The sequence below is a fragment of the Balaenoptera physalus genome (genome assembly GCF_965194825.1).
Source record: "Balaenoptera physalus genome assembly, chromosome: 14".
Lineage (NCBI taxonomy): Eukaryota > Metazoa > Chordata > Mammalia > Artiodactyla > Balaenopteridae > Balaenoptera > Balaenoptera physalus.
In genome coordinates this window covers 46,882,985-46,899,239 of record NC_138893.1, presented here as the reverse complement: position 1 = coordinate 46,899,239, position 16,255 = coordinate 46,882,985, and the positions used below count along the sequence as shown (strand labels likewise).

The 16,255-nt window shown below is 37.7% G+C and overlaps 1 protein-coding gene across 4 annotated transcripts in view; it reads left to right on the top strand.

The window, feature by feature from the left end:
- SORCS3 (sortilin related VPS10 domain containing receptor 3) overlaps positions 1-16,255 on the top strand; it is a 610,389-nt gene that overhangs the window by 312,012 nt on the left and 282,122 nt on the right. For all 4 annotated transcript variants that reach the window (XM_082425089.1, XM_082425088.1, XM_082425091.1 and 1 more), the window contains exon 4: positions 15,301-15,459. In XM_082425089.1, coding sequence (XP_082281215.1) covers positions 15,301-15,459 — 159 coding nt within the window. The remainder of the gene's footprint in view (positions 1-15,300; positions 15,460-16,255) is intronic.

The window sequence follows — 16,255 nt, the reverse complement described above, 5'->3', positions numbered from 1 at the left end:
TCAGCTGCATTTGACACAGTTGGACACTCTCTTTCCTGATACACTTTCTTTCCTTGGTTTCAAAGTTTTGAGGACATCACACTCTCTGGGTCTTCCTTCTCCTTCTCACACTTCATTTCTGGTCCCTCCTTACATCTTTGACCCTTAAACAGTGTGCTAGAGCCCAGTTCTCAGACTCTTTTCTATCTATATTTGCTGCCTCTGTCATCTCCAGATTCATATCTAAATGCTGTTCAAACACTGAAGTCTCCTAAATTCTTATCTGCAGGCCAGCCCGCTCTATCCACTGTCTACTCATCAGCCCCTCTGGATGTCTGTTAGGCATCTGACACCTAGCCTTTTCAAAATCATATTCCTCATTTCCAAAGCCCCCAATCTGCTCCTCCCTCAAGCTTTCCTGTCTCATAAACAAGCAATTCTGTTTTCCCACTTGTTCAGGCCAAAAACCTACCTGACCATTTGAGTTATTTCCAATTTTTGATCATGATAAACAACACTGAAATGAACATACAGGTATAAAACTTTTTATTTTTCAATGAGACCCCTCACTTTCTCTTACTCCCTACAGCTCATCTGTAAGCAGACCTTTTTGACTTTTCCTTTATCCCCATAGATGGACCACATCTCAGTAACTGAGACGGCACTCCATCATCAGCCTCTCCTACCTGGATCATTTCAGTGGCCTCTTACTGGTCTCTCTGATTCTTTACCTGCTATTCCCCACCTCCCACAATGCTCTTTTCAGCTGGAGTTAAAGGATCAAAATACAAGCCATAGCCCACATCGCCTTGCTCGAAGCCCGCCAGTGCTTTCCACATCCCTTGGGATAAAGCCAGGGTGCTCATATCACCTACTGCCCCCATGCTCAACTCTCTACTTCCTTTGCTCTGTTCTAGCTCAGTGGACTCCTACAGCCTTTCTGAAATGTCCCCTTCTCAGTGAGGCCTTTCCTGACCCTGCTACTCAACTTTCAGACCCTCCCCTTCAGTACTTCCTATCTCCTTTCCTGATTTATTTTAATCTAAAGGACTCGTCACCATCTGATAAGCTACATACTTTACCTCTTTGTTTGTTTATTGTCTATTCTCCCCTCACTAGGATGCAGTTTCTCTGAGGGCAGGGTTTTCCATTTGGTTTGATTATTGCCCTTATCCTGGTCTTTATAGTACAGCCTGGCATAAAGGAAAGACTCTGTAAATAATGGTTGAATGAATAGTGTTTATATGTCTGATTAGTTTTCAAATTTTCTTAGCAAATTGTTTTATCTCATCTCAGATCTAATTTTATATTTTTCTTTCTGTGTTTTTTTAAAATTGTGGTGAAATACACATAACATATAGTTTACCACCTTAACCATTTTTAGATGTACATTTCAGTAGTGTTAAGTACATTCACATTGTTTTGCAGCCAGACTTCAGAACTCTTTCCATCTGGTAAAACTATGCCCATTAAACAACTCCTCATTCTCCGTTTTCCCCCAGCTTCTGGCAGCCATTATTCTACTTTCTGTCTTTATGAATTTGACTAGTCTAGGTATTCTAATAGAAATCATACAGTGTTTGTCTTTTGGCTTATTTCACTTAACATAATGTCTTTACGTTTAATCCATGTTGTAGCATGTGTCATAATTCCTTTCCTTTTTAAGACTGAATAATATTCCATTATATGTATATACCACATTTTGTTTATTCCTCCATCAGTGGACACTTGGGTTGCTTCCACATTTTGGCTATTGTTAATAATGGTATTTTGAACATGGATGTACAAATATCTCTTTGAGATCCTGCTTTCAATTCTTTAGGGCATATATCCAGAAGTGAAAAGTCTGGATCATATGTAATTCCATTTTTTTTTTTTTTTTTGAGGAACTACTATACTGTTTTCCATAGCAGCTGCACCATTTAGAATTCACATCAACAATGCACAAGGGTTCCAATTTCCCTAAGTCCTCACCAGATATATATTATATATATATTTTTGAAAAATGTCTATTCAAGTCCTTTGCTCATTTTTTAATTGAGTTGTTTTTTGTTGTTGTTGATTTGGGATTTTTATATATTTTTTTCCTGATTGGCCTCAATGATTGTTGCTTTACTGCTGATGCTTGAGTTAAATTCTGAAGGACAAGTAGAAATATGCTTAATAAAATGGGTTGGAGTGGAAAGGTGAGGAGTCTAATCTTGGTAAAGAGAATGGCATGTATAAATACTAATGGGTGAAAGGGACTTGCATATAAACATAAATATGAATTGATGTTCTACCTGAAAAATGTATATGTACTTTACAAATTTTTCCCAAAATAGGATATATGTGTATGTGTGTATACATATATATATACTCATAAATGCACAAATATTGTAACAAGGTTTCTCAGTAGCAGTACTATCGACATTTTGGGCTAGATAATTATTTGTTGTTCAGTGCTGTCCTGTTTATTGTAATTATTTAACAGCATCCCTGGCCTCTACCCAGTAGATGCGAGTTACTCTCTTTCTTGACCCTAGTTGTGACAATTAAAATGTCTCCAGGGAGGGGGAATAGATGAAATAGGTGAAGGGGATCAGAGGTACAAAGTTCCAGCTATAAAATAAATGTCATGGGGGATGTAATGTACATGCAGAGAATGTAGTCAATAATATTGTAACAACTTTGTTTGGTTAACAGGATGGTATCTGGTCTTATTGCAGTGATCATGTCAAAATGTATAAAAATACAAATCACCATGTTGTACACCTGAAAGTAATATAATATTGTATGTTAATTATAACTCAATAGAAAAAAATGTTTCCATACATTGCTAAATGTCCCCTGAGGGCAGCCCCTTTTCTTGCCAGCTATAACTTCTGCTATGAGAGGAGATGTTAGGTAGAGAGATAAATAGATAGATGGACGGTGGGGAGCGAATACTGGTATATTGTTATATTGTGATTAAGACCCTTATCTGTAACAGGCTTTATTTGTGTGTAAGTCAATATTCAACAACATATCGATTATGTCAGTAGGTTTAGGGGTCAGCCTAAAGAATATCTCTTATATTCTTTGTGAGCTTGTATTGATATTATTGTTATTTCTTACTGAGCACTAACTGTGCTAAGAGTCTCCCATTAGGACTCAATTATACAGTAAATTATAGCATTTCTCCTTTTCTATTCAGAGGAAGTCTACTTATTCCTATTCAAAGACTGTTTTCAAAGCATTGAACTACAATTTGTTTCCTTTGCATTTCTGGGATTCTGGCAGAGTGAGAGGCTGAGAAACCTATAGCTTTCACCCCATTTTATAGATTGCACACAGGAGAACCAGAGCATGGCAACTGAATAAAGTAACATATTCATTAATTTTACAATTTGGGTATTATAAGACTCACCCAGCAGCAGGAAGGTGGGCATTCTGGAAAGATTTCTGGGGAGGATTTTGACATCTTCAATACTAAGTTTGACTGGTTTAGACACAAATAAGCCTATAGGCTTTTGAAAATCTAAGTTGCTGAAGCAAAGCCTTGCCTGATTCCTGATTTACATCTGTGTCTTTTGTAATTTGCAACCCGCCATTAAAATCAGGGCCACCATTATTCAAGTTTCCCAGGAATTTCCTACAAAAAGAATTACGGGTCCAAAAAAAGAAAGTAAAAAAGATATTGTACCATCTGTATGTTGGTGAACTCTAAAACTTGTCCATCTCTAATCTGAGATACAGATAATTCATGTACCATAAATGCCCAAATCCATAGAGACAGGCTGGGCTGTATGAGGCTCTTACCCCTAAGGCAGTGGTGTGTTTAATTCCTTCATGGGCCAGAGCCTCCCATTGAAGAGATGAGAGTGGTCATTCAAAGTGCAATGGTGTTTAGTGAATTGACAATTACCTACTGATTGGTGTTCATTTTGGCGGTGTTGCTATTTGCTAAAATAGTGTGTTTTTCTTAAAATGTTACAAGGAATGTAAAATAAGTGTAAACTGTAGTCTTTTTTTTCCCTCATCCTTTCACGTTTTTTAAAAATTGTGGTACTAAAATGCATAACGTGAGAGCTACCCTCTTACCAAACTCTTCCAATTGCGCAGTGCAGTATTGTTAACTATAAGCACAAAGTTGTACAGCAGATCTCTAGAACTTGATCGTCTTGCAGGCCTGAAGCTTTATACCCATTGAACAGCAGCTCCCCTTTACCCCCACCACCCATCCCTTTGGTTTTTTTTTTTTTTTTCACACACACACACACTGTATTTTATTTTTACAAGAGATAAATAGACTGACACCAAGCATTGTACATGGATGACCACAACAAAAGCAACAATGATTGCAATTACCAAACATGAAACACACTCATACTATGTCATAATATTGACATTCAGTCCAGTAATCCTCCACTGTAACAGCTCCTTTACTTTGCAGTGAAAATTGATTTGTATATTCTTTGCCTCTGAGTCCTTGTGGGACTTTTTTTTTTAATTCAGACAGAAAGTCACAAAAATTATACTCATCCTCATCAGTTCACTCAGTCCCATGTAATTAATTTTTTTTTTCATCTTGATCTTTTGTTAGCACTTTTATGAGTTCATCAGTTTTTCATTAGAGTTCTGAAAATGCTTATTCATTCAGTTCAGCAGTACAGTCAGTTACCAGAAACCTGTACTTGTCAGAGTCTTTTCCATGAATTTCTTGAAGATGAAACCCTTTTATAGGAACATATTTGCAAAATCATCAGAGTATACCCAGAACTGTCTGTAAATGACAAAAGACTTAAAAATGACCACGGTTAAAGATTTGATGAAAGTTCATAATAATGCAGTTGACAAGAAAATTAGTTATTTCTGAGATATACATTTTAAAGTAATAACTAGGATTATTACATATAACATTATACCAGAACATATAAGATTTTTAGAAATTTCATGTAATGTCTGAAACATTTATATTAACATATTTCCATACATATTTCCATACACATACAAATATAAGATTTTTAGAAATTTCATGTAATGTCTGAAACATTTATATTAACATATTTCCATACAAATAACCCAATGAAAGTTTAGTATTAGTTGTTTTGTTTGTTTTTTTATACTGCAGGTTCTTATTAGGCAACAATTTTATACACATCAGTGTATACATGTCAATCCCAATCGCCCAATTCAGCACACCACCATCCCCACCTCACCGCAGTTTTCCCCCCTTGGTGTCCATATGTCCATTCTCTACATCTGTGTCTCAACTTCTGCCCTGCAAACTGGCTCATCTGTACCATTTTTCTAGGTTCCACATACATGCATTAATATACGATATTTGTTTTTCTCTTTCTGACTTACTTCACTCTGTATGACAGTCTCTAGATCCATCCACATCTCAACAAATGACTCAATTTCGTTCCTTTTTATGGCTGAGTAATATTCCATTGTATATATGTACCACTTCTTCTTTATCCATTCGTCTGTTGATGGGCATTTAGGTTGCTTCCATGACCTGGCTATTGTAAATAGTGCTGCAATGAACATTCGGGTGCATGTGTCTTTTTGAATTACGGTTTTCTCTGGGTATATGCCCAGTAGTGGGATTGCTGGGTCATATGGTAATTCTATTTTTAGTTTTTTAAGGACCCTCCATATTGTTCTCCATAGTGGCTGTATCAATTTACATTCCCACCAACAGTGCAAGAGGGTTCCCTTTTCTCCACACCCTCTCCAGCATTTGTTGTTTGTAGATTTTCTGATGATGCCCATTCTAACAGGAGTGAGGTGATACCTCATTGTAGTTTTGATTTGCATTTCTCTAATAATTAGTGATGTTGAGCATCTTTTCATGTGCTTCGTGGCCGTCTGTATGTCTTCTTTGGAGAAATGTCTGTTTAGGTCTTCTGCCCATTTTTGGATTGGGGTGTTTGTTTCTTTAATATTGAGCTGAATGAGCTGTTTATATATTTTGGAGATTAATCCTTTGTCCGTTGATTCGTTTGCAAATATTTTCTCCCATTCTGAGGGTTGTCTTTTCGTCTTGTTTATGGTTTCCTTTGCTGTGCAAAAGCTTTGAAGTTTCATTAGGTCCCACTTGTTTATTTTTGTTTTTATTTCCATTACTCTAGGAGGTGGATCAAAAAAGATCTTGCTGTGATTTATGTCAAAGAGTGTTCTTCCTATGTTTTCCTCTAAGAGTTTTATAGTGTCCAGTCTTATATTTAGGTCTCTAATCCATTTTGAGTTTATTTTTGTGTATGGTGTTAGGGAGTATTCTAATTTCATTTTTTACATGTAGCTGTCCAGTTTTCCCAGCACCACTTATTGAAGATACTGTCTTTTCTCCATTGTATATCTTTGCCTCCTTTGTCATAGATTAGTTGACCATAGGTGCGTGGGTTAATCTCTGGGCTTTCTATCTTGTTCCATTGATCTATGTTTCTGTTTTTGTGCCAGTACCATATTGTCTTGATTACTGTAGCTTTGTAGTAGAGTCTGAAGTCAGGGAGTCTGATTCCTCCAGCTCCATTTTTTTCCCTCAAGACTGCTTTGGCTATTTGGGGTCTTTTGTGTCTCCATACAAATTTTAAGATGATTTGTTCTAGCTCCGTAAAAAATGCCATTGGTAATTTGATAGGGATTGCATTGAATCTGTAGATTGCTTTGGGTAGTATACTCATTTTCACAATGTTGATTCTTCCAATCCAAGAACATGGTATATCTCTCCATCTGTTGGTATCATCTTTAATTTCTTTCATCAGTGTCTTACAGTTTTCTGCATACAGGTCTTTTGTCTCCCTAGGTAGGTTTATTCCTAGGTATTTTATTCTTTTTGTTGCAATGGTAAATGGGAGTGTTTCCATAATTTCTCTTTCAGATTTTTCATCATTAGTGTATAGAAATGCAAGAGATTTCTGTGCATTAATTTTGTATCCTGCAACTTTACCATATTCATTGATTAGCTCTAGCAGTTTTCTGGTGGCAGTTTTAGGATTCTCTATGTATAGTTTCATGTCATCCGCAAACAGTGACAGTTTTACTTCTTCTTTTCCAATTTGTATTCCTTTTATTTCTTTTTCTTCTCTGATTGCCATGGCTAGGACTTCCAGAACTATGTTGAATAATAGTGGTGAGAGTGGACATCCTTGTCTCGTTCCTGATCTTAGAGGAAATGCTTTCAGTTTTTCACCATTGAGAATGATGTTTGCTGTGGGTTTGTCATATATGGCCTTTATTATGTTGAGGTAGCTTCCCTCTATGCCCACTTTCTGGAGAGTTTTTATCAGAAATGGGTGTTGAATTTTTTCAAAAGCTTTTTCTGCATCTATTGAGATGATCATATGGTTTTTATTCTTCAATTTGTTAATATGGTGTATCACATTGATTGATTTGCATATATTGAAGAATCCTTGCATCCCTGGGATAAATCCCACTTGATCGTGGTGTATGATCCTTTTAATGTGTTGTTGGATTCTGTTTGCTAGTATTTTGTTGAGGATTTTTGCATCTATATTCATCAGTGATATTGGTCTGTAATTTTCTTTTTTTGTAGTGTCTTTGTCTGGTTTTGGTATCAGGGTGATGGTGGCCTCATAGAATGAGTTTGGGAGTGTTCCTTCCTCTGCAATTTTTTGGAAGAGTTTGAGAAGGATGGGTGTTAGCTCTTCTCTAAATGTTTGATAGAATTCACCTGTGAAGCCATCTGGTCCTGGACTTTTGTTTGTTGGAAGATTTTTAATCACAGTTTCAATTTCATTACTTGTGATTGGTCTGTTCATATTTTCTGTTTCTTCCTGGTTCAGTCTTGGAAGGTTATACCTTTCTAAGAATTTGTCCATTTCTTCCAGGTTGTCCATTTTATTGGCATAAAGTTGCTTGTAGTAGTCTCTTAGGATGCTTTGTATTTCTGCGGTGTCTGTTGTAACTTCTCCTTTTTCATTTCTGATTTTATTGATTTGAGTCCTCTCCCTCTTTTTCTTGATGAGTCTGGCTAATGGCTTATCAATTTTGTTTATCTTCTCAAAGAACCAACTTTTAGTTTTATTGATCTTTGCTATTGTTTTCTTTGTTTCTATTTCATTTATTTCTGCTCTGATCTTTATGATTTCTTTCCTTCTGCTAACTTTGGGTTTTGTTTGTTCTTCTTTCTCTAGTTTCTTTAGGTGTAAGGTTAGATTGTTTACTTGAGATTTTTCTTGTTTCTTTAGGTAGGCTTGTATAGCTATAAACTTCCCTCTTGGAACTGCTTTTGCTGCATCCCATAGGTTTTGGGTTGTCGTGTTTTCATTGTCATTTGTCTCTAGGTATTTTTTTATTTCCTCTTTGATTTCTTCAGTGATCTCTTGGTTATTTAGTAACGTATTGTTTAGCCTCCATGTGTTTGTCTTTTTTACGTTTTTTTCCCTGTAATTCATTTCTAATCTCATAGCATTGTGGTCAGAAAAGATGCTTGATATGATTTCAATTTTCTTAAATTTACTGAGGCTTGATTTGTGACCCAAGATGTGATCTATCCTGGAGAATGTTCCGTGCGCACTTGAGAAGAACGTGTAATCTGCTGTTTTTGGATGGAATGTCCTATATATATCAATTAAATCTATCTGGTCTATTGTGTCATTTAAAGCTTCTGTTTCCTTATTTATTTTCATTTTGGATGATCTGTCCATTGGTGTAAGTGAGGTGTTAAAGTCCCCCACTATTACTGTGTTACTGTCGATTTCCTCTTTTATAGCTGTTAGCAGTTGCTTTATGTATTGAGGTGCTCCTATATTGGGTGCATATATATTTATAATTGTTATATCTTCTTCTTGGATTGATCCCTGGATCATTATGTAGTGTCCTTCCTTGTCTCTTGTAACATTCTATATTTTAAAGTCTATTTTATCTGATATGAGTATAGCTACTCCAGCTTTCTTTTGATTTACATTTGCATGGAATATCTTTTTCCATCCCCTCACTTTAAGTCTGTATGTGTCCCTAGGTCTCTTGTAGACAGCATATATATGGGTCTTGTTTTTGTATCTATTCAGCCAGTCTATGTCTTTTGGTTGGGGCATTTAATCCATTCAAGTTTAAGGTAATTATCGATATGTATGTTCCTATGACCATTTTCTTAATTGTTTTGGGTTTGTTTTTGTAGGTCCTTTTCTTCTCTTGTGTTTCCCACTTAGAGAAGTTCCTTTAGCATTTGTTGTAGAGCTGGTTTGGTGGTGCTGAATTCTCTTAGCTTTTGCTTGTCTGTAAAGCTTTTGATTTCTCCATCAAATCTAAATGAGATCCTTGCCAGGTAGAGTAATCTTGGTTGTAGGTTCTTCCCTTTCATCACTTTAAGTATATCATGCCACTCCCTTTTGGCTTGCAGAGTTTCTGCTGAGAAATCAGCTGTTAACCTTATGGGAGTTCCCTTGTATGTTATTTGTCGTTTTTCCCTTGCTGCTTTCAATAATTTTTCTTTGTCTTTAATTTTTGCCACTTTGATTACTATGTGTCTCGGCGTGTTTCTCCTTGGGTTTATTCTGTATGGGGCTCTCTGTGCTTCCTGGACTTGGGTGGCTATTTCCTTTCCCATGCTAGGGAAGTTTTCGACTATAATCTCTTCAAATATTTTCTCTGGTCCTTTCTCTCTCTCTTCTCCTTCTGGGACCCCTATAATGCGAATGTTGTTGCGTTTAATGTTGTCCCAGAGGTCTCTTAGGCTGTCTTCATTTCTTTTCATTCTTTTTTCTTTAGTCTGTTCCGCAGCAGTGAATTCCACCATTCTGTCTTCCAGGTCACTTATCCGTTCTTCTGCCTCAGTTATTCTGCTATTGATTCCTTCTAGTGTAGTTTTCATTTCAGTTATTGTATTGGTCATCTCTGTTTGTTTGTTCTTTAATTCTTCTAGGTCTTTGTTGAACATTTCTTGCATCTTCTCAATCTTTGCCTCCATTCTTATTCCGAGGTCCTGGATCATCTTCACTATCATTATTCTGAATTCTTTTTCTGGAAGGTTGCCTATCTCCACTTCATTTAGTTGTTTTTCTGGGGTTTTTTCTTGTTCCTTCATCTGGTACATATCCCTCTGCCTTTTCATCTTCTGTATCTTTCTGTAACTGTGCTTTTTGGTCCACAGGCTGCAGGATTGTAGTTTTTCTTGCTTCTGCTGTCTGCCCTCTGGTGGTTGAGGCTATCTAAGAGGGTTGATGGGAGGCTCTCCATCCCTTTGGTTTTTATCTACGAAACTCAGGGAGCCAAGAGGGAGGCAAATAATCCCCAAATCTCCAACCTGCTTGGCATCACTTCTGACTTCAGTTGTGCTCTTATCCTGGGTGGTTTATAGATCCAGGTTCATGTTTATTTAGCCGTTATGGCCCTGTGCTAAGCTCTTTAATCATTATCTCATTTAATCCTCTCAAGAGCATTGGTGAGTTAGATATAATTATTATCTGTGTTTTTCATAAATGAGATAACTGATTGGAAAAACTGGGTAATATCCTCACGTTTACACATAAAGTAGCAGACTGAAGATTTGAACTCAAGACACCTGCCCCCAGATCCTATGGCATTAACAATTCTGCTCAACCCAAAATGAAAGACCCCCTTCTCCTCTTCCAGCACGTGCATACACCCACTGCAGATGTTGTGTCAGGACAAGCTAGATAAAGAATCAAAGCAAACTGAAGCAAAAGCAAAATAAAACAAAACAAAAAATCTCCAGTGGGAACTCTTCCCTGTTCATATTAGCAAAATCACATAAATGCAGAATTCACAGATGTCTTAACAGGTATTGCCCTAAGTTTTATATGTATATACCTGCAATTAAAGATTCAAAGGCAAGAGTTGTAAATTTCTTTGGGTCTGTAGGATCAAACTGTCATAACTATGCCAAGAGTCACATTCCTATTTCATAAATTCAGTCTAAAGACATATTGAATGTGAGTAAAAGTTTTTTTGTAACAATCTCATTTTAAACGTTTTAAGGAAAGGTGTGTACTTTCCATGTCGGCATAGTTCTTACCACTCCTTGTTTTGCTTTATCTGCTTTGTTCACTTAGTTTACCTGCTTTGCCCTCTTTGGCATTTACCTTTGAAATCCCTTCTTCCCAGTAACAATCTTGGTGTGCATGGGATGATTTTCTTTATATATGTAGTTATAGAAGTAGTTACGTAGATTCATACACAATATACATATTTTACCTTGAGGCTTAACTTCTGCTGAGGCTTTGCTTTCTGATTGTATTTATGTTAATATTATGGTTCCCTCTTTTTCTTTTTCTTTCTTTTTTTTTTTTTAGCACTAACTTTCTGTTTCTCCTTTGGTTTCCTATTCATTTAATTCTTCATGTCCTCTTGACCAAAGGTGGATATGAGTCAGAGGAGGAAAGGGGCTTTCTTGAAACTGCTTTTTGGTGTGTGGATTTCTTAGAGTTGCTTAAAAAAGAATAAAGAGCTGCTTCTCTGACATTCCCTTGTCCCTGGGTAAAGCACAAAGTGCTAAGATTTCAAGGTCCAGAAAAGCATTAGTGTTAGTGTGTATGTGTGTGGCAAGAGGTGGTGGCATTTGAGTCCATCAGAGGAGGTAATAGGCAAGTTGCTTTCCTCCTCTGAGCCTCAGTTTCTTTACCTGTAAAATGCAAGTAATGATATGTCACATAATTTGTTTCAGGTTTCGATAAAATACCCTGTTAAGTGCCCAGCACAGGTTAGGAATCCAAAACATGTAGGTTTCTACGTCCCTCCTTCCATTCTTCTCATACACTAGGATTGAATACAGACACTGCCAGTGATATCAAAGTATATAAAAGTATTTTTTTAACATCTTTTTTGAGGTATAATTGCTTCACATTGTTGTGTTAGTTGCTGCTGTATAACAAAGTGAATCAGCTATACATATACATATATCCCCATATCTCCTCCCTCTTGCATCTCCGTCCCACCCTCCCTATCCCACCCCTCTAGGTGGTCACAAAGCACTGAGCTCATCTCCCTGTGCTATTCCGCTGCTTCCCACTAGCTAGCTGTTTTACATTTGGTAGTGTATGTATGTCACTGCCACTCTCTCACTTCGTCTCAGCTTACCCTTCCCCCTCCCCGTGTCCTCAAGTCCATTCTCTATGTCTGCGTCTTTATTCCTGTCCTGCCTCTAGGTTCTTCAGAATCATTTTTTTTTTTTTTAGATTCCATATATATATGTGGTAGCATACGGTATTTGTTTTTCTCTTTCTGACTTACTTCACTCTGTATGACAGACTCTAGGTCTATCCACCTCCCTACAAATAACTCAGTTTTGTTTCTTTTTATGGCTGAGTAATATTCCATTGTATATATGTGCCATACCTTCTTTATCCATTCATCTGTCATTGGACACTTAGGTTGCGTCCATGTACGTGACTCTTTTTGAATTATGGTTTTCTCAGGGTATATGCAAAAAAAAGGATTTCTGATGAGAATGTCAGAGAAAGGTTGCAATAAAAATGTCCTCTTGCCAACAAAAGCACCCTAAAACCAACACACAATCTCAATACACCTTATATATAAGTGTATTTCTGTATGTGTGCATGCATATATGTGCCACAGCGATATATGTGTAAGCATGTGTGTGCACACATGTATGCCTCATTTATGTGTGGATTAATGTGTTTGTGTATGCAAGTATGTAGTGTGTGTGCAGGAAGAAACAGGGCTGGACGAAGAGAGTACATTGCACTAGATATTTGATGGTAACCCTTATTCAGTATATTGTAACTCATGGCATATAAACTAAAGTTCATTTATGATGTTGGTCTTATCTTCTAATTAAAATCATAGGCATGAAGCTTCTTTATACCTGCATAAAATAAGCAGTTTAATTTCTCTGCACCAGGGGAGAAATGATTTCATTGCCTGTTATTTAGCTCATCGGTACGTGCCGGGAAGCAAGAGAGGGTGGTTATGAAAGCTTCATTCTTTCCCTGTATACTTGTCCTTGCAGACTCTGCAAGGAGCATGGGTGCCCCTCTTAGGTTTTTTCAAGGGCAGTAGGGGTGCTTTTACCAGTATTCCCTACCCTTCACAGTGCCAAGGGAGGAGAAAGTTATTGTCTATGAATAACCCATCGCAGAGCTTTTCCCCTAGATTATTCACACATGAATGGAAAAAAAAAAAAAAACGATACTGCATCCATTTCTCAGAAATTTGCTGATAACTAGTAATAACTTATTTCAATGAAGCCAAAGCAAGTATTTGAGAAAAAGAAAGTAGACTTGTCTTGGAAGCTATAAAGGAATAAAAGAGGAAAATAACTATGAATCTTAGCAGTTAAAGGCATTGAATTTGTTTAAAGCTTACCTCATAATACTAATGTATACTATGGGTAAAATTTTAAAATCCTAGTATTCCATAGTTTTATTTTATAAGGTATGGAAATTTTTTTTGACTTTACTTGGTACTTTGGACCCCATGGTGCAGACTGTGTGTAGTAGTAGCCCTAATAACTGGTGGCGGTACAGCCCAAGACAGGACAAATTATAAGAGGAAATAAACTCATTTGCTCATTCAGTCACTGGGCAAACGTTGGAAATTCAAAGAAGTTGGGTTGAGCTGGGTGATAAAGGTCAAAAGGTCTTTGTTGCTGGTGGAACCAAACACATACACAAGGGGCAGATCCTATCAGGCTATTTTAAGAATTTTAGAATATAGGAAGATCAAAGATAAGCCATTGAATGGTTTTAGATTATTCTTTCCACAGTGTGCAAAGTGAATTGGAGGGGATACTGGTTGAAGCTGTGAAAATGACGAGGGGTGTCTTACAGGAATCCAATACAGAGATGGTCACATTTTGGACTAAGGCAATCACAATGGGCAAGGAGAGAACGGATCTGATTTTAGAGTTAATTAGTAGGTAAAATACGCAGAGCTTAGAGACTAATTAATTATAGGAGGTGAATGGAAAAACAGAGTTAGAGATGGTGTTGGGCATTTGGCTTCACATGGGCTGGGTGGTTGGTGGAGACACTCACTGAACCAGGAAAACTGGGGAGGAGGAGGGCTTGGATGAGGTACATCCTGGGGCATGCTGAGTGTCAGGTGTCGTGAGACATCCAAATAGAAGAAGGCACCAGGCAGCTGAGTTTTCAAGTCTGAAAGTCAGAGGAGACCTCAGATTGACATTTAATTTACGAGATGTTCCCAGAAAGGTGGTAATGAAAAAAATAAATAGAAGTGAGGGTGGAAGTGGTCACCGAGGAACGGTGTGTTGAGTGAAAAGAGAAGAAAGTCAAAACTGAGGGTTGAGGAGTGGCCATATTATAAGGGTAATCAGAGAAAGTTGAGTATTCAAAAGAGGTAGAAAGGAGAACCAGAGAAGTATGGTGTTACAGAAGCCCCTGGAAGAAAATGCTTCCAGAAGGATGGAATTGTCAGTGGTAACAAAGACTGCTAAGCGTTTAACTAAGGGACAGCTAGGTCTGAGTATCTCAGTGTTTATTGGATTTAAATACTAGAAAATCACTCACACCTTTAGTGAGACCAATGCCACTGAGGTCCTGTGAATAGAAGTCAAATTGCCCTGACTGGAGGGGCTTTTAAATCCTGAGAGGTCGATAGTAACCATAGCTATCACTTGTCAAAAATATGCACTATCAGGCATTCAAAGCCAATTCTTGTGTTGTCAGACCCAGTTATTGTTGAGGAAACCAAGGCCTCCAGAGGTTAAGTGGCTTTTCAAGGTGACAGTATGACAGAGAAGTGTTGATACTTGAACGTGCTCTTTCAGGTGCCGAAGCCTTTTCACTACACCACCCTGCCCATTGGGCTTGGGGACGACAGACTTTCCTGAGCATCAATATTTGTCCCAAAGGCCTTTGGGGATGTGTGCTTTGGAAAACATCTAGAGCAAAGGGGTCATGAAACCACTTAAATCAATTAAATCACGAAGACAGTTTAGAAAGAACGAAACAGTGGGATCTCTTTCATGACTAAAGAGCAGTAAGACCAGCAGAGTGATGAAGAGTGACATGAGAATTGACTGCGGGACGATGAGGAGGCAGAGGTGTGATGGTCCTAAGGTCAGGGGACAGAGGACCCCAGGAACAAACTTCTAGTACTTAAAGGTACAAGTACAAACGTCAAAAATGAAGGTATTTAAAAGAAGGACCTCAGAAAAATGAATCCTCATTTGTATGCAGACCTAGCCTTGAACAGTATTTTAGCTCAATTCAGCAATGAGGGACTAAATTGGGAAAGAAAAATACCAATATTTCATCTAGAGGCCCAGATGCCCCTTTCTGTGCTGTGATATACAAGTACAGAGGACTTTATATTTATGCTTTAATTTCTTGTATTTATTCTCTCCTACTAACTCTGTCTGTATTTTCTCCTCTCCCCTTTCTTTAGATCATGCTTCTTAGTGATCCTGAGATGGAGAGCAGCATATTGATCAGCTCAGATGAAGGGGCAACCTATCAGAAATACCGGCTCACCTTCTATATCCAGAGTCTGCTCTTTCACCCCAAGCAAGAGGACTGGGTGCTGGCCTACAGTCTGGATCAAAAGGTGAACAAATACTGCTGTCATTCATGTCCTGTCACTGAGGTACCACCCGGTGAAAAGCACTTGCTTAGTCAATCCAAATGTCGGAGGGGATTCAGTGACATTGTATCCTTCCAACCAAGTTGATTGTGTCTGCAGCTAACTAACTTTCCTTTCTAGTCTTTCATATCAACGTATGCAGGCAGATATATTTCATTTATTGACAATGTTATTTGTCATTTCACAGGTTAGAGATAGTTTTCTCTATGATTTTACTCATTTGACCTTTAAAACAACCTTGTGCTGTAAGTAGGAAATGTATATCCTTAATAATTTTATGGAGACTATAGTAAACAGAGGTGCAGAAAAGCTAAGGTGCTGGTTCAAACACACTCAGCTAGTAGCTGGAGGAGCCAGGGCTTGGATGCTTGCTGCCAGACTCTGAGTCTAGGAATATCCCTTCACACCTGCTGCTTTGAATTGGAATATAACCATTGTTCTCAATTTAGCAAAGGGAGGGAAGCCTCCAACATGTCCATTTCATTATTTTCTAAAAGTACATCCAAGATAGAGTAGCCCAATGAGTCCTTCCCCTTTGAGTTTCAGATGCATACATCCAGCTGTGTACTTGACCTTGTCTCCTGTGTATCTCAAAAGTTTCTCGACTCAACATATTCCAAAGATGAACTCTTGACCTTCCCCCAGCATAGTTGGTTCTCTTCCAGTATTCCCTAATTGTATTCATTTAGTTGCAAACCTAGGAGGTATCCTTAATATTTCCTGTAGTATGTGTTCATACTATAACCTGAACAACATATTT